This window comes from Gopherus flavomarginatus, chromosome 1, assembly GCF_025201925.1.
Source record: "Gopherus flavomarginatus isolate rGopFla2 chromosome 1, rGopFla2.mat.asm, whole genome shotgun sequence".
NCBI lineage: Eukaryota > Metazoa > Chordata > Testudines > Testudinidae > Gopherus > Gopherus flavomarginatus.
In genome coordinates this window covers 155295652-155314219 of record NC_066617.1, presented here as the reverse complement: position 1 = coordinate 155314219, position 18568 = coordinate 155295652, and the positions used below count along the sequence as shown (strand labels likewise).

Here is an 18568-nt window from a genome sequence, read left to right as displayed (position 1 = left end):
CTATAATAAGATGAAAGGGGCTTCCCAGTAGGTAATACCGTCAAGCCTCTATCACCCATTTTACTATTAGGCATCCTTTTTGATGGTGGAGTACCTGACTTCTCGGGGACATAGCTCTCAGCTTAGGTACAGCACCAGGTGTTTCTCCCCCTCTTGTACCTATGATAGCCTGTAAGAATGGCCATACTGGGTTAGACTAAAGGTCCATCTAGCCCAGTATCCTGTCTTCCGACAGTGGCCAATGCAAGGTTCTTCAGAGGGAATGAACAGAGCAGGCAATCATCAAGTGATCCATCCTCTGTGGCCCATTCCAAGCTTCTGGCAAATCGAGGCTATGGACACCATTCCTGCCCATCCTGGTTAATAGCCATTAATGGAGCTATTCTCTATGAATTTATCTAGCTCTTTTTTGAACCCTTTTATAGACTTGGCCTTTATAACATCCTCTGGCTAGGAGTTCCACAGGTTGACTGTCCATTGTGTGAAAAACAACGGCTGCGAGCCTCACTTCTGAGGTGTCTGTTTGTAAAATAAAGGGTTTTGAGAAGTCTGGGAGGAACAGGACGGTTCTTGGGTGAGTCGCTCTTTCAGGGTCTGGAAGGCCCTTTCACAGTCCTCCCATCATCAGACATTCCATGGCCAGGAGTTCTTTGTGAGGTAGGAGAGGGGGGCGGCTATTGTGGCAAAGTCTGGCATGAACCGTCTGTAGTTTCCAGACAAACCCAGGAACTTCCTTACCTTTCTTTTCGTTGTAGGGGTGGGGTAGTCCTTCAGGGCCTGTACCTTGTCCACCAGGGGGCGGAGATGCCCCACCCTCACCGTGTATCCAAAGTAGGTCACTTCTTTCCACCCGAGGGGACACTTGGTGGGGTTAGCTGTGAGTCCTGCTTCCTTCAGGGCCTGTAGGACCACGGTGAGATGTAGGTGTTCCTCCCAACTTGTGCTGTAGACCACAATATCGTCAATATAAGCTGCCGCATACTGTTGGTGTGGCTGCAACAGTTGATCCATCAATGTAGCCACAGCCCCATGTAACCCAAAGGGCATGGTGATGAAATGATATAGACCGAGTGGTGTAGGGAAGGCTGTCTTCTCCCAGGAAGTCAGGGTCAGGGGTATTTGCCAGTACTCATTGGTCAAATCTAATGTTGATAGAAACTTAGCACTACCCAGCTGTTCCAGCAGTTCATCCACCCATGGCATCAGGTAGGCATGAAAGCGGGAAATGGCTTTGATCCCCCAAGAATCTATACAGACCCTCACAGTCCCATTGGGCTCTGGGACCAGAAGTATGGAGCTTCTCCATTCACTCTAGGATTCTTCCACTACTCCCAAGGCTAGCATCGCCCCAAGTTCTTTCTGGACCACTTCCCACATTTTCTGGGGAAGTGGGAGATGTTGCAAAATTTTTGTCCAGGAACAGTGTCTATGTGGTGGCTGGTAATACTTGTCCATCCTCGACAAGAAGATAAAACAGAAGTGGCCGTAGTGAGACGGCCTCCGGGTAGCAGGTCACGTAATCAACTACCACTAGAATATACTGACACACCATGTGAACCGTAGTCCCGTAGTCAGGGTTTGTAGCAACTCCCTGCAGGGAGCTCACAGTCTCCATCCTTCCCTGTCAGCAGCCTCCCCAGACTGAGCTGGGCTGCTATCTTTTATATCCTGCCTCCAGGCTCAGCATGCCCAGCAGGGTCAGAGGGGTGGGGCTTCCCCAGCCTGCAAAGCATAGGTGCTGGTGTGGTACCCCTTCACGTGTACCAAAAGAGTTTGAAGGCTTTCTGATGAGAATTAGTACATTTCATTATAAATCTGCTGTGTATGCCAAGGAAATGGGATAGTGGAAAGATTGCATGAGACTCTGAAGTAACATGTAGCTTACATATTAGAGGAACACTGAAATACACCTTTGCATTGAGTCCTGCTTTACATGATATTCAGAGTATGCCTCATGAAAGTACGGAGTAACCGCATTCTATCAGCTCTTCAGCCAAGCTAGTAGGACCAAATTGTTTATAATGACTCCTTTACTGTCCTTGAAAACAACTGATGTGATTAGGAAATACACGAGTTTCAACAAGCATATCCATAAGAGACTCTAGGCCAGGGGTCGGCAGCCTATGGCACGTGTGCCAAAGACGGCACGCGAGCCAATTTTTAATGGCACGCAACTGCCTGCTGGGACTCAGCGTGTCATTAAAATCAATCTGCCAGCCCCTCTCCTGCCTTCTTCCCTCCCCTGGAGCTCTGCCACGTGCTCGCAGAGCTCTGGGGGCTGGGGCTGCGTGCTCCCGCAGGGCAGCGTTTGGCTCTGCGGGGAGGAAAAGACGTTCCCCGCTCACCTGGAGCCCTGCCGCCATGCACGCAGCACTCTGAGGGTCAGGGCTGTGCGCTCCCGCGGGGCAGTGTATCTGGTTCTGCTTGGAGCCTCAAGGTAAGGGCCTGGGACTGGGGAGGGGGTGGATAAGGAGTGGGGGCAGTCAGGGGACAGGGAGCAGGGTGGGTTGGATAGGAGGTGGGATCTCAAGGGAAGGGTGGCTGGGGGGGTGGCTGGAGAGGGGAAGTCAGGGAGCAGGGGGGGTGGATGGGTGCATGGGAGTTCTGGGGTCTCTTAGGGGACAGGGGATGGACAGGGGTCAGGGCAGTCAGGGGACAGGAAGCAAGGAGGGGTCTGGGGGGCAGTTAGGGTGGGGGGGTCTCTGGAGGGGGTGGTCGGGGGCAAGGACCTGGGGGGGTTGGATGAGTCGGAAGTTCGGGGTGGGGGGGCTGTCAGGAGGCAGGGGTGTGGAGAGGGGTTGTGGCAGGCAGGGAGCAGGGGGAGGGTTGTATGGGTCGGGAGTTCTGGAGGTCCTGTCAGGGGGCAGGGAGTGGTTGGATGGGGCATGGGAGTCCCATGTGTCTGCCTGGGGGTGGGGGTGTGGATAAGGGTTGTGGCAGTCAGGGGACAGGTAGGGGGTAAGGTCCTGGGGGGCAGTCAGGGGACAAGGAGCAGGAAGGCTTAGATAGGAGATGGGGTCCTGAGGGGCAGTTAGGGGCAGGGGTCCCAGGAGGGGTAGTCAGGGGACAAGGAGCGAGGGGGTTGGGGGTTCTGAGGGGGGCAGTCACCCAGCCCTCTGTCCTAAGTCCTGAGCCCACACACACACACACGCCCAGCCTTCTGCCCTGAGCCCTGCAGCCCCATCCACACACACTCCCCAGGCCCCTACCCTTGGCCCTGTACCTCCATCATGCACACTGAGACCTCTGCTTGACTTCTTCACACACACCCCACGACCTCAGCCCTGACTCTGACATCCTCACACATACCCAGTCCCCCTCTGCCCTGACACCTACACCCCCACACGTCCCCAGTCCCCCCACACCCGATGCACCCCCCACATCCCCACCTGAGCACCAAATGGGAGCTCCTGCACACACCTCCCACATTCCCACCTGCACTCCCTCACATCACATGGGAGCTGCCCAGGTAAGTGCCCCCACATCTAAACCTCCTGCCCCCTCCCTCATTCTAGCTTCTGGCCAGACCCTTCACCCCCAGCCCTGTGCTCAGTGCACTCCCACCCTCAGCTCAGTGCAGAGAGAGGAAGAGACTGGGCCAGAACCAGGGAGAAGGTAGGTACCCACTGTATGTGGGCAGGGCCGGGACCCCAGACTGGCAGCGGGGTGAGTGGGTCCAGCAGCCGGAATCCCAGCTGGCAGGAGCCGGCGGATGGAACCCCTGAGCGGCAGTGGGCTGAGCCACTCAGTCCACTGCCGGTCTGGGGTCCCAGCAGCTGGCCCCGCACAGCCTGCTGCTGGTCTGGGGTTCTGGCTGCTGGACCCTTGCCAGCTGGGGTGCTGGCCACCGGCCCTGCTCAGCCCGCTGCCGGCCTAGGTGAACAGAACCACAGACCAGCAGTGGGCTGAGAGGGCTGGCGGCGCAAGATTGACATTTTAATTTAATTTTAAATGAAGCTTCTTAAACATTTTGAAAACCTTGTTTATTTTACAATACAACACTAGTTTATTTATATTATATATAGACTTATAGAGAGAGACCTTCCAAAAATATTAAAATGTATTACAGGCACGCAAAACCTTAAATTACAGTGAATAAATGAAGACTCGGCACACCACCTGTGAAAGGTTGCCAACCCCTGCTCTAGGCATTCTATCCTGGACAGGCAGTCTATGTTAGATGGGGATCTGGAACCATTCTGAATGCTTGTGGCATGATCTTCCGGGCTACAAGCTAAGGAGTATGCCAAATGCATTTATCACAGGGAGAATGTACTGTTCACCAGCAAGATATACTGCTTACTGAAAGAGGAACAGACAAGGAAGAGGATGCTCTTTCTGTGTATGATGGTGTCATGTGGCCAACTGGGGAAGTTGTAGCACAGCAAGAGGATCCACATAGTGAGCTGAATCAGAGGTACAGCCTAAAGCCCCAAGGTCACTTGATGCCTCCAACTAGGCATTGCTGAACTTTTGGGAAGAACGGAAGGAGTGTGTGTGTGTGTGTGTGTGTGTGTGTGTGTGTGTGTGTGTGTGTGTGTGTGTGTGTGTGTGTGTGTGTGTGTGTGTGTGTGTGTGTGTGTGTGTGTGTGTGTGTCTTGTTTTGTCATTGTTGTTTTGTGTTTTCTGATTGTTATTCTGGGATACATCAGATTATATACCTTAGAAACTTGTAATAAACAATTGGACTGAAATATTGTAAGTTGTTCATGCACCACAATTTTAAAAGTAAAACCCCTTCTCCTTCCACAACTGAATACTCTGGTGCTGTTGTAACATGCTTATAATTTGATCTGTATTGGGAATAATTTTGTACTTACTTCTTCTGCAGAGGTTTTAATATCTCTCATGGAACATTTAAGTATTATCCATCTTTTGACAATTACTAACTTTTAAACACATTAAATAGAAAGACATTCTCGGTTAGGGAGCCACAGATATTCACTTTTCAAAACAAAAAAAAATAAAAAGTAAGTCCTTTTAAGTTTAGCCACAAAATTGAATTTCAGGTCTTTCTAATAAATGTTTTTTGTATCCTCAACCATAGTTCCAACTTAACAACTTTTTCCCCCTTGGGAGCACTACAGTATGTTTTCTCAAAACACCTTTAAAAGGACCAGTGAAAGGCAAGGAGATGTTCTACTCACCACACTGAAATCAAGGTTTTTGTCAATCCAGTCTTGTCCTTCTCTGAATTCATCATGAAGCCCCATGATATAGAGAGTATCCAAAGCATCTACTATGGTAGCACCCATTTGTGAATTTCCTACAAGCAAAAAATAAGATTTCTATTAGAAGTGATTATTTTACTGGAAAAAAAATGTCACAGACAAAAATAAACAGTCAAAGTAATCTTAGATCTTGACTAGATGATAGTACCAGGAAGTAGGTAGCGGCCTGAAGGCCCTGACACTTAGGTGCATTGCTGAAGGCCACACATTTGGGTTTTGGGGGAAAAGGGAAAGTGAAACTTGAAAAGACCATTCTTATCTGATTTCCTTATCAGAAGATGAACAACCACATTCTCAGGCAGCTACAAGGACTTCAAATACCTATTAGGGGATTCTTGGACAGGACTGGGGAAAAAGTTTTACCTAAGAGATCTACTGTAATTTCAAGTATCTGCATTAATCCTCTGCACACACTTAGCAGAGGAATTACACTGAATTTTGCAAACACTGATGCTAGCTAAATGCATGTCTTACTTATTGAAGGTAACTGTCAATTACCATCACTGTGTCATATTCCAGACAAAAAACTACATTAAGATGCAGTTAAGGTTCCAGATATGTATCAGTACTCTGTAGTGATGCTATGCAATAACTATACAATTATGATTAAAGCATTTTTGTGTTTCTTGTCCCAGATTAGATTTAGGTGATTTTTTAAAGACACATTCAATCTTTTTTTATCCTCTCCTTTCTGGAATCACTTCAGGGGAGAGACAAGGTTTGGGTGTCTGTGATTATGTGTATTAAGCCCCACAGTGGGGAATCAAGGGTTAACATGCAATTCTGGGCCCAAAAGGCACCTGCTGGGCATGCTAACAATGAAAGCAGAGCTCAAAAGGGAGCTGCTTAGTTCAGTCACAGCTGCTAGGTCATGGGAGGAGTCCTACACTAGTAGCTTCTGCACAGAGGCTGCAGGAGATCCACACACCTGGACTAGAGCCCATGTCTGAGCCACTGAAGCCCCCCGTAGAGACTGGGAACAGCGGACCATGGAGAAGAGCTTCCAGATCACAGTTAGGGAGAATCCCCTTTTTTGAGTCCATAAGCAGACCCTGCTGGGACTTAAGATGGTAGAGGCCAGGGCAGGAAGCAACCCATCAAGCAGGCTTTGTGGTGCCCCTTCCCAGGCTGCCTATCTGACTGCCAATCACAGGACCCTGGGCTGGAACTTGCTACAGCAAGGAGGGCCTGGTGTAACAGTCTGTATCCCTATGCTCACCATTTTTTCAAGACTAAGATACATTTTGTACAAACTATGCCTTGTAAGGTATCATTTGAAAACCCATGATTTACTGATCATTACTGTCCTTGTAAAATATGTGTGGCAACATCGTATGTAAAGTTATAAGATTCTACTGTATAATATTATTGAGACATATTCCAAGTTTAGAAAAGCAGGCACAAACTAGTTCTTCGAAGACAAAAGGCAAACTGACACATCAGACAGGTGTCAACAAAATCAGAGAGACTATCACCTGGTTAAACAGACATTCTTTGGCAGGAAAAAGGGTGTGAGCGAGAAATTTATATCTTGACAAAGAAGCAGTTGCAAGTTCCCATCTCCCCAGATTTTGTCTCCTGAACCCAGCTGGAGATGATTCTCAAAGAAGAGAAAAAGGATAAAAATGAGGAACAGAGGCCCCAAATCATCTCTCACGGCATCTCTACTCATGGCATCAACAATACCTGAAGGACAAGAAAATTACCACTGAACTTGGGGAGAGATCCTAGCTGAAGGTACTGCAGCCAGTAAGATTACTAAAGCATGTTCTGAGATAAAATTTTGCTTTAAATTCACTTAGCTTATTAAGTTAGGTGTTAGTTGTGTTTTACCTTTTTTTCTTTGTAACCAATTCTGACTTTTATGCCTCATTACTTGTAATCACTTAAAATCTATCTTTCTGTAGTTAATAAACTTGTTTTATTTAAACCAGTGTGTTTAGGACGCTTCATTTGCAATAACAGGATTTGTACATATTGTTTTCTATTAATAAATGACAGACTTAATATGAGCTTGTGTTGTCCAGGAGAGGGCTGGGCAGTACAAGATGCACATTTCTGGGGGTAAGTCTGGGACTGAGAGTCTGCTGGTGTTGCCCTGCAATGTAATTCATGAATGGCTGGCTATACATACTCATACAGTACAGCAGGGAGTGATTTACATGCTGGAGACTGTGTGTGAGCAGACCAGGAGTGGTTGCTCTCACAATGAAGCAGTGTCAGAGGCATCCCAGGTTAGTGAACTGAATAAATACAGGTGTCCACCAGTTCAGACTGTACTCTGGGGAATGTCACACCCAGGTTCCCCTACCACCAGCCACAGACCCTCACCACTGGGAGACACAGCTGGACTCGGACACAAACCCCCCAACAATGTCTTAATTGTGCATTTCTCAACTTCATATTTCTGGATTTCTTTCAAGCATGGCCATAACTCTGAATTTCCTGTGTTTGTAATACTTGATTTTGGGATAATCACAATATCCCTGTAAATTTTTTCTACCCTCAATTATTGATACGTAATTATAAACTCAACTCCGTTAATTTTTTGTCTTGGAATAAAAATTAGATCTTTAATAGCTTAATTACAGCCCTACGCCTCTGACTGCCAGAAGCTGGGACTGGATGACGGGGGTGATCTTATTCTGTTCACAGCCTCTGAAGCATCTGGCACTGGCTACTGACAGAACAGAGGATACCGGGCTATAAGGACTATTGGTCTGATCCGCTATGGCCATGCTTGTGGTCTTATGTAAACTAATTTCTTCAAATATAACTTATGCACAAGATTTAAATGAATGTTAATTATATGTAGAAAGTTTGAAGTGTTACTTCTTTGTCAAAACCATTCAAGACAAAAAAGGCTGAAACAGTTGCTAAATATTTTAAAGGACCAGTTTTTTAATTAATGTAAACTGAAATTAATTAATGGATTTACTTGTAATTCTCAGAAAATTCATTCAGTATTCAAAGAATAAGCACTGTAAGTTCGGAAAGGATGTACTGTATTTTTCATACAAAATAAAGGTTGAATCCCTGCCAGAAGTGCAAAGTAGAATTCAGCCTTAATTATGATGTCACAACGATTGCAACCACAAGTATTATTTTTGGGGATGATTGGAATAACTTTATGAATGCTATATGTCACATTGTAGGCTAGGGATTGTGTTCTACTCCATGGGGTGCATTACCACAGCTCCTCCAGGACTTAAAAACAGTGATGGGTAATTACTGCTGTCCCTGGGACTCAAGAGAAGTACTAATCCCTGGGATAAATTGCATATTTGGTTATTGACCAAATAATTCAAGACTAGCACAATACATATATACTAGGGGGGAAAATTCAGGGTTATACAGGCAACCTTTACTATGACATTTCCTAATGTATAAGTTATTGACTATGAAACCTAAATAACATTGTCCTAAAGTAGATTTTGTATATTGTACTTCACACTACACTGCAGTTTTCCTTTCAATGCAACTTTGAAAGTTTGCTTAAGTTTACTTTTATTAATTTACTCATCTTTTCTCCTTCTTCCATACAAGTAGTCTTCTGTTTCACCTCAATCTAGGCACTTACTCCCTATTTTAGATGTTTGCAAACTAACCTCATGTTGTAAATCAATACCTCTTCCTTGAGGAACACTGTGGGTTAAATATTTTTAAAAGGCTGAGGACAAAAATCAATATTTTGGAGCAATATCTCTGTTCTGTTGTGCTTCCAGAGAGAGCAAAGTGAGTGGAAAACACAAGTCCCCTGCTAGGGATTCTCTTGACTAGGAGAGACCACAACAGGTGTAGAGCTCCCACACTTCCCCCTCAGTCGTTTCTGACACACAGGAATGTTGGGGCTGGAGTCAAACATATAAAGGTCATGGAGGGGGAAGGTCATGAAGGGAACCCCAAATTATTCTACACTGCACATGTGCTCAGATAGAGAATCAGGAAGCAGTAACTGGTTGTCTCAGCTTCTCTTCTCCTCTCCTGGACTGTTCTGCCTGGCCGTAGGGAAAGGGGAGCAAAGCCATCCTTCATTAAGTGCTCCCCTGGGCTCAGGCAGTCTCAGTTGAGCACATATTCTGTTCTCCTACAGCCTAATAGTGAAACAGGTAATGGTGCAGGCAGAATTACTCTCCTCCCTTTCTTGTGATTCACCTCATGGCCAACAGGGAAGCAACAGCAGCTGCTCAGAGCACTCCAGACTCACACTTCAACTGCTTCAGGGGCTTGCAGGGTAGGGTTGCAAACTTTCTAACTGGAGAAAAGCAAACACCTTGCCCTGCCCCCTGCCCCATCCATTCCCAGAGGCCCCTTCACTCCCCGCCCCTTCTCTGAGGCCCTGCCCCCGCTCACTCCATTCCCCACACCCTTTCTCCCTCACTCTCCCCCACTTTAGCTCCCTTGCTTATTTTTCACCAGGCTGGGGCAGGGGGTTGGCGTGCAGGAGGAGGTAAGGGCTCCGACTGGGGGTGCAGAATCTGGTGTGGGGCCATGGCTGAGGGGGCTCTGGGCTGAGGCAGGGGTTTGGGGTGTGGGAGGGGATACAGGCTCTGGGCTGGGGGTGCAGGCTCCAGGGTGGCGCAAGAAATAAGGGGTTCAGGCTGTGGGAGGAGGCTCTCAACTGGGGCAGGGAGTTGGAGTGCATGAAGGGGTGAGGGCTCAAGCTAGGGGTGTGCGCTCTGCAGTTGGGCTGGGATGAGGGGTTTGGGATGCAGGAAGGAGCTCCAGGCTGGGGCCGAGGGATTGGGGTGCAGGAGGAGGTTTGGGGTTCAGGCTCTGGGTGGTGCTGACCTCAGGCAGCTCCCAGGACGTGGTGACGTGTCCCTCTGGCTCCTAGAAAGAGGAGGGTAGCCAGGAGGCTCTGCATGCTGTCCCACCACCTGCAGGCACCACCCCATAACTCCCATTGGTCATGGTTCCCACCCAATGGGAGCTGTGGAGTGGCACTTGGGGTGGGGGCAGCACACGGAGCCTCCATGGCCACCCCTCCGCCTAGGAGCAAGACATGCCAGCTGCTTCCCAGAAGCTGCAGGGAGACTGCCAGCCCTGCTGCACTGCAAACTGGAATTTTAACGGGAGCCACCTGGTCCCTTTTCAACAGGATGTTCGGGTCGAAAACTGGATGCCTGGCAACCATATTGCAGGAAAACCAGTGGGATACATCTAGGCAAGCAGTTGTACATCCTCTATAGGAAGAGGGCTAATTCAAACAAAGTGACTGAAACAATACTTTAACTCAAAAAAACAGCACTATAACTGTGGAGCCACTAATGACTCTTTCAAAATTAGGCCTAATTATTACATCTTTAAAATACCAACATTTGAACAGGATTATTTAATAAAACCTAATCTGCTGTCTGGCTTTTCCAGAGATCCAAGCATAAAGTCTCTCTCTGACCTCTCTGAAAGAATAAACTTCAAACTCCTCTATTTACAGGAACAGGACCCCTAATATGAAACAGGCAGAGGATTAAAGCCCCAGTTAAAAAATCCACAACATGAAAATTGAAACAATTTTCCACCTCAATTTCCTTTTCCATCTCTAACAAGGCTTTGGCAATAAAGCTGCCAATATTGAAAACATTTTTGTTATAAAATCTCTTAATGGTTCACAATGAACAAGATAATATTTAAGAAAATGTATTGAAGAATGAATTTTAATTCCAATTGCAAATAAGTGGCTCAAAATAAGACAATGAAAATATGCAGTGTATATAAAACTGCCACATATGATTTCAGCAGAGATATAAAATGCAATGAATAAGCACTTAAACCACAATGAGAAAATTAATTGCCTTCAACGTTGTAGACCAATTTAAAAAAGCAGATCAAAAAAAGAAAGGCTACTTACCTTACAGAAACTGCAGTCCCTTGAGATGTGTAGTCCCTATGTGTACTCTGCTCAAGGTATGCATGCGCTCCACTCACCTGACTGCATAAGATTTTTCAGTAGCAGTGTCTGTTGGTCTGTGCCTGCACCTCCTCATGCTCCAACCCAAGGGCATAAGGGATGTCACAGACTGCCTGCCTTTCCAGTTCCTTCTCTACCACCAATCATCTTCGGAAAGGATCCAAATCAGAGGGGAAGGAAGACACATAACAGAATACGCACAGGAATAACACATCTCAAATAACTCATTACTATAAAACTTTCTTTCTTCTTGAGTGACAGTCCCAATGTATATTCCACTCAAGGTGACTCTCAAGCAGTACCCAGTGAAGAGAGGGGTGCAAGAAACTGTGCTGTACCATATATTGCAGAACTGCTGTGCCAAAGGATACATCTGCAGAAGAAGCTTGTACCATCATGTAATGTCTGATAAAGGTATGCGCTGACACCCATGTTGCTGCACTACAGATCTTCAGAAGGGGAACATCTTGAAGAGAAGCCATTGAATTACACACCTTGAGAGGGAGATGTCTAGTTCAGCACAAAGCACAGCAGGATGCAACCTGAAACCCATTTAGAAAGTCTCTATTACGGGACTGCTTCTCCTTTCATCGTGTCAAGTATCAGAGGGGTAGCCGTGTTAGTCTGGATCTGTAAAAGCCGCAAAGAGTCCTGTGGCACCTTATAGACTAACAGACGTTTTGGAGCATGAGCTTTCGTGGGTGAATACCCACTTCATGCATCTGAAGAAGTGGGTATTCACCCACGAAAGCTCATGCTCCAAAATGTCTGTTAGTCTATAAGGTGCCACAGGATTCTTTGCTGCTTCTCCTTTCATCGGTTCAGCAATAGAAACAAAGAAACCCAGGGATTTCCTGAAGGGTTTTGTCCTTTGCAACTAGAAAGCTAAGGCTTGATGGACATTCAGAGAATAGAGTCCCTGTCTTCTCTGGCGTAGTGAGGTTTTGGGTAGAAAATGGGTAGGCATAGACCTGATTCAAGTGGAGTTAAGAGGGAACCTTTGGAATAAATTTGGGGTGTAACCTCAAAGAAATCTTATCCTTATGGAAGGCAGTGTAGGGAAGGTCTGTGATAAGAGTCCCACGCTCACCTATACTTCTGATGGAGATGATTGCAGTCAGGATAGACACTTTCAAAAACAGATGAAGATTTGAATGGAGGATTCATGAGCACTGACAATATTAGACATTGGTTACAGTTCAGGAGTTAAGGTTCTGGAAAGGCCTTTCAGAAACATCACAGTTGTATGGTGGGTGAAGACCAAACAGTTTTCCACTGGAAGATGAAAGGCATTAATCGCAGCCAAATGCACACACAGTGAGCTGACAAACATAATGTCTTTAGAAAAAGGTGCTAGTCTGAAATGGTAGGAATTTTTTAGCCCTCTGGAAGTATCTGACAATGTTGACACCAGATAAAAAATCTCTTCCATTTTGCAGAACATTTTCTCACAGCACTTCTGCTGTTATTGAGGATGGATTGTACTGACTCTGAACAAGATCTCTCTCTGGGCTCATCATCCATCCAAATACCAAGCTATTAAATAGAAGGATGCTGGTTTGGAATGGGTGGTCTTGCCATTGTCCTGAGTCGGAGGGATTGGAAATGGCTGGATGCATATGCAGAGACATGAAGCCACCTAAAGGATGCTGGTAGACAAAAACTGCCTTCGCCACCAGGGCACGACTAGCATTACTGATACTTTGGCCTGCTTGATTTTCCTCAGGACTTGAGGTAAGAACAGAATGGTTGGGAAAGCATTATTGGTGGCTCTGATCACTGTTTTAAGAATGCATCCCATTTGAAATTGTGTCCTCAAGCTGTTTCAGAGCAGAAGGCCAGGCATTTGAAAGAGGCTGAGCCGGGAAAGGACCACCAACTGTACCTCCTGATACGATGAGCAGCCAGTTGTCGAGACAGAGAAATACTGGGGTGCCCTGGTGATGCCGTCATACCACCTGTGAGAGTATCCTGTTAATTAAGTCTAGACTTCAAAAGGCATTATAATTTTATTTTATATGTAACTGTTTTCAAAACCTACAGTAACTCCTCATTTAATGTCGTCCTGCTTAACGTTGTTTCAATGTTATGTCCCTGCTCGATTAGGGAACATGTTCATTTAAAGTTGTGCAATGCTCCCTTATAAAGTCATTTGGCAGCCTGCTTGTAATATTCTGTGGAAGAGCAGTGACTTTACAAGGGAGCATTGCACAACTTCCACTTCTCCGCCTCCGCCTCCCCCCCCCCAGCGCTTACCCCACTGCCAAACAGCTGTTTGGAGGTGCTTAGGACTTTCTGGGAGGGAGGAGGAGGAGCAGGGAAGCACCGCATCTCCACTCCTCCCCCTCCCTCTCAGAAAGTCCTGTTTAGCAGCGCTTAGGATTTTCTGGGAGGGAGGGGGAGGAGTGGAGATGCGGGGCTTCTCCCCCTCCCTCCCAGCACTTCGCACTTAGGACTTTCTGGGAGGGAGGGGCAGGAGCGGGGAAGCACTGAGTCTCTGCTCCTCCCCTTCCCTCCCAGAAAGTCCTAAGCACCACCAAACAGCTGTTTAACGGTGCTTAGGACTTGGGGGGGGGGAATGTGGCATGCTCCAGAGAGGAGGGGGAGTGGGGGTGGGACGAGGTGGGCCTGGAGTGGAGCAGGAACAGGAAGAGGCAGGCCTGGAGCGTTCCCGGCAAAATCCAAGCCTGTTCTTCTCCAGGGAAGCTGCCACTGCAAAGGTGCTTCCCAACCATAGTACAATACTGTACAGTATATAATGCCTTTTGTCTGCCCCCCCCCACAAATTTCCTTGGAACCTAACCCCCACATTTACATTAAATCTTATGGGAAAATTGGATTTGTTTAAAATTGTTTCACTGAAAGTTGCATTTTTCAGGAACACAACTACAATGTTAAGTGAAGAGTTACTGTACTTGATATCACTTAAATCTCTGTACTTTTTAAAATAAACTTATGTTTAATTTCACTATAAACATACCTAAGTGCTCTGAGTTAAGCGGAGCTGTGATCTGAGATGATACAAGTAAGCTGAGGTGAACTGAGCAGCGAATCCATGAATACTGTGTGTTCAGTGGACCATGGGCTAAACTCTTCAGGGAGACATTCACAGGATTTGATGGTGGGAGTGCACCAACCACTAATTTGTAGGGTGACTGCAGAATCTGCAAGGCTGCAAGGGGAATGCTTGTGTTCTCCATGGCCAACAGAAGTGGGGAGCTGACCCACAGCAGGCACAGACAAGGCTTCCTCACACTAAGGACAGGGGGTAGCAAGATGCCTCATAGACCTGGGTATTCAGAGAAAGTGTCAAACATCACCAAGGATTCCACCTTTGCAAAATCCCTTGTGGTGTCAAGAGACTGAATGGAAGCACTCTGTATTGATAATGGTCTGGGCCTACCATAAAGTGCAGGAACCTCCTGTGCACTGGATGAACGTCTATGTGGAAACAGGCATCCTTCAAATCAAGGGTTACAAAATAGTCCTCTTTGTTTAGGGCAATCATTCCAAATCTTGAACGGTATACAAAATTAGTCAGTTGTCTGAGATCAAAACGTGGTGTCCAGCATCACTTCTTTCTGGGAATCAGGAAATATTTTGAATAAAAGCCTTTCCTCCTGTACTGAGGAGGAACCAGTTCCAACTGAACAGGGAGTCTACCTCTGGCCTGAGAGTCCTCTCATGAGAAGGGTCTCTGAAGAGGGATAGGGAAGAGTTTTGTGGTAGAGATGGACAAAAATTCCATTGTATAGCTGGTGGTGACAATTTCCAGGATCCATCCATTCAAGGTGATATGATGCCCCACTGGGGAGAAATAGGTGATAGGGTCATTGAATGGAGTGTGGGTGCCAGGTGAAAAGGGGACTTGTTGAAAGACTCTCTCAAAAGGATTTCTTGGCTGGGGAGAGAAAGACAGTGGGACATTCTGTCTGCTGCACTGCATTCTCTGGCACTTTTTGGGAAGCTCATAGGCCTTTGGAGATCAAAGGGCTGAGGAGCAGGATGTTGCTTATATGGAGGTGATTTGGAGTATTTTCTCTCAGCTGCTAGAATGAATATACCTAGGGAGTGGAGGGTTGCATGAGAGTCCACTCATGGAGGGATTAATCTATTCTGTCACTGAACAGGTTGCTGCCTTCAAAGGGGAAGTTCTCCACAGTAGCTTGAACTTTCTCACAAATCCAGAGGATTGAAGCCATGAAGCTTGTATCATGACAACTGAAGTCACCATGGAAGCTGTGTCTGCTATTATCAAATGAAGCTTGGAGAGAGGATTTAGTTATCAGTTTACTTTTGAGAGGGGTGTGGTTCTTCTCAATGACGTGACCACTGTATTATTTCCTGCTGTGAGTTTCTGAACTCAGGAAGTCTCAAATACTGTTTCCAGGGATCCCAATAGAGCCAGTGTGAGGGACTGTATAGGTAAGCAGGTGGTCCCCATAAGGAAGGGTAACTGTGGTCCTGATCCAAGTAGTCTGGCTTGTAGGAATGAGAAGGAGCCTAGGAACCTCTGGAATCTCTGTTGGGGCTAATCTGCCTCTTGACAAAGCAAACGGTGTCAATTTAGGTTGGACAACGAGTGTTGGTGCTGCTGAATCCATTTACTTGCTGTGCGATGGTACTGTCGGTATGCTCAGTGACTGCTCCCTACTTTCCCTTACTGATGCTGGGGCTGGTCCTACCTCTGCAGTCATAAGCAGTTTCAAAGCACTCTTGGCTCTCAGCATCCACAGGTCAAACCTCTGCTCCCTGTGAGCTCCTGACCGCTCCCATACTGGGGCACAGAGTCTCATCAGATTTGGAGGATATAAGGGAAGCAGTCCTCTTCTTAGGACTTGGGAGACGATTTCCTTCACTTTTTATGAGAGTGCTTGCTCTTACCTTCCTTCTGTGTGCTCTGCCTGCAAAAATCCTTAGCTCTGCTCTCTGACGATCCAGAGCCCAGGAAGACTGTGCTCAGATGAGCACTTCTTGGCGTTTCCAGACAATGTACAAGGGGCTCTGATGACCTAGGACTGGATTGGGGTCTCATAAATTGTTCCCTCAGGAATCTTCTGAGCTGGAACTTGAGACTCCCCTACAGAACCACCATCCTTGCCTAAACCGTTCCTTACAAGAAACACAAGGGTTAGCGGTGCTGGTGGTACTGCCCACCTCATAACTTTTAGCCTAGTGATAAGAGTACTCATCTAGGAATTGGTTCAATTCCTCATCTACCTGTTGGAGAAAAAATATTTGAATAGGGGTCTCTCACCTCTCAGGGAGTGTGCACTAACCAGTGGGGTATGGAGTAATCCTCTCAATCTCTCCAAATGAAGCTGTTCCACTGTGTATAAATGAATAAAGAGTCATTGGATCAGGGAAATGGGATCTGGGGTCTCCCACTTCCCAGGTGAATGCTCTAACCGCTATGCTAACAGATACAAAGGAGGCACCACCACCTCTTCCCTTGGCTGGATATTGAATGGGACCTGATCTGGTAGGTGTTTTCTGAACATGCCTACCAGAGCTTGTACCACATGCAAGACAAGCGGGCAAGCACATATCTCTCCCAGGTTCATGGATCACACTGGGGCGTAGATGTGAGATAAGCATCCGGATACCTAGAATGAGGCAGCAAGCCCAGCAACACAAACTTAGGTGCCTAGGGAATATTTACAGTGAAAATTTAGGTGCCAAATGAGTTTAGGCATCTACTAAATTACACAGTAGCTCAGTGGATTTTTTGTGAATAACAGTGGCACCTATATCTGGGATTTTGCCATCTAAATCCCTTTGTGCATCTGGGCTGAGGTGATTATCCCAAGGTTACAGTCAGTCAGTGAGAGCCTAAAATACAACTTAGGTCTCCAGGCCCAAGCTGGTACCTCAATCCATTGAGCATGCTGCTTCCCCTTCAGTTTACCTAACTTGATTTCTGATCATGAGCACAAAGTTCAGCTGAAACTTGTATTTAAAATATTAATGTATTTTAAGAATGTGAACTCGGAGGTTTCAGAAAAGATGAGACTGGGTGAAAGATGATAACTGGGTGAAATTTAATGACCTGTGACATAGAGGAGGTCAAACTAGATGATCTATTGATCCCTATGAAATATACTGAAATCAATAACAACTGCAGGTACTCAGCACTTCTGATAAATAAACCACTTATTTAGATGCTTAAATACAGTCTTAGGAGTCTAACTTTGGGCACCTTTTAAAACAAATTTTAGCCAGAAGATACAGCAGATGGAAAAGGTATCCTTCATGTTGTTGTTATGGTCTACTATCAGGAACATATTAATGGGCACCAGTTCCAGCCTCAAGTACTGTCTGGACCAGAAAAGAATCGTTCCTTGAAGAAGCTTCCTGACTTCATGAGTAAAAAGCGGTTACTCACTTCTTGTAACTGTTGTTCTTCGAGATGTGTTGTTCATGTCCATTCCAATCAGGTGTGCGCGTGCACGTGCACGTGCACAATGGTCGGAAGATTTTTCCATTCGCAGCATCCATTGGGCTGGGCTGGGTGCCCCCTAAAGTCGTGCCTTCCTGGCGCTCAATATAGAGGTCAGCCAATCTGCCATCCCTTCAGTTCCTTCTTGCTGGCTACTCCGACAGACGGGTAGGAGGGTGGGTATTGGAATGGACATGAACAACACATCTCAAAGAACAACAGTTATGAGACGTGAGTAACCGTTTTTTCTTCTTCAAGTGCTTGTTCATGTCCATTCCAATCAGGTTACTCCCAAGCCAAGTTCAGGAGGTGGGGTCGGAGCTGTCCACTGATTCAAGTATTGCTCTTCCGAAGGTTGCATCATCTCTGGCCTGCTGGGTAATCGCATAATGCTTGGCAAAAGTGAGTACGGAGTACCACGTCGCCACTCTGCAGATATCCTGGGTGGGAACCTGAGCCAAGAACGCTGTAGATGAAGCCTGTGCCCTGGTAGAGCACGCAGTGCCTGGAGGTGCGGGAACACCTGCCAGGTCGTACCACTCACAGATACAGGACATGATCTATGACGAGATGCACTGGGATGAAACCGGCTGACCTTTCATCCTGTCTGCCACTGCTATGAACAACTGGACCGACTTTATGAACAGTTTTGTTCTCTCGATGTAAAAGGCCAGCGCCCTGCAGACATCTAGAGAGTGGAGTCTCTGCTCTCTTCCACTGGAATGAGATTTAGGGTAGAACACTGGGAGGAAGATGTCCTGGTTGATATGAAACTGCGATACAACCTTTAGGAGGAAAGCAGGGTGAGGCCAGAGCTAAACCTTGTCTTTATAGAACATGGTGTAGGGAGGGTCTGATGTCAAGGCCTTGAGCTTGGACACCCTCCTGACCAATGTTATTGCTACCAGGAACGTGACTTTGTAAGAGAGGTAGAGCAGGGAGCATGTTGCTAAAGGCTCAAAAGGAGGCCCCATGAGCCTAGAAAGG

The 18568-nt window shown here is 46.7% G+C and overlaps 1 protein-coding gene across 1 annotated transcript in view; it reads right to left on the bottom strand.

Annotated features, from left to right (window-relative positions):
• Positions 1-18568, bottom strand: part of MAN1A2 (mannosidase alpha class 1A member 2) — a 310617-nt gene that overhangs the window by 157798 nt on the left and 134251 nt on the right. Inside the window, exon 4 of the mRNA XM_050921239.1 lies at positions 5148-5266. Coding sequence (XP_050777196.1) covers positions 5148-5266 — 119 coding nt within the window. The remainder of the gene's footprint in view (positions 1-5147; positions 5267-18568) is intronic.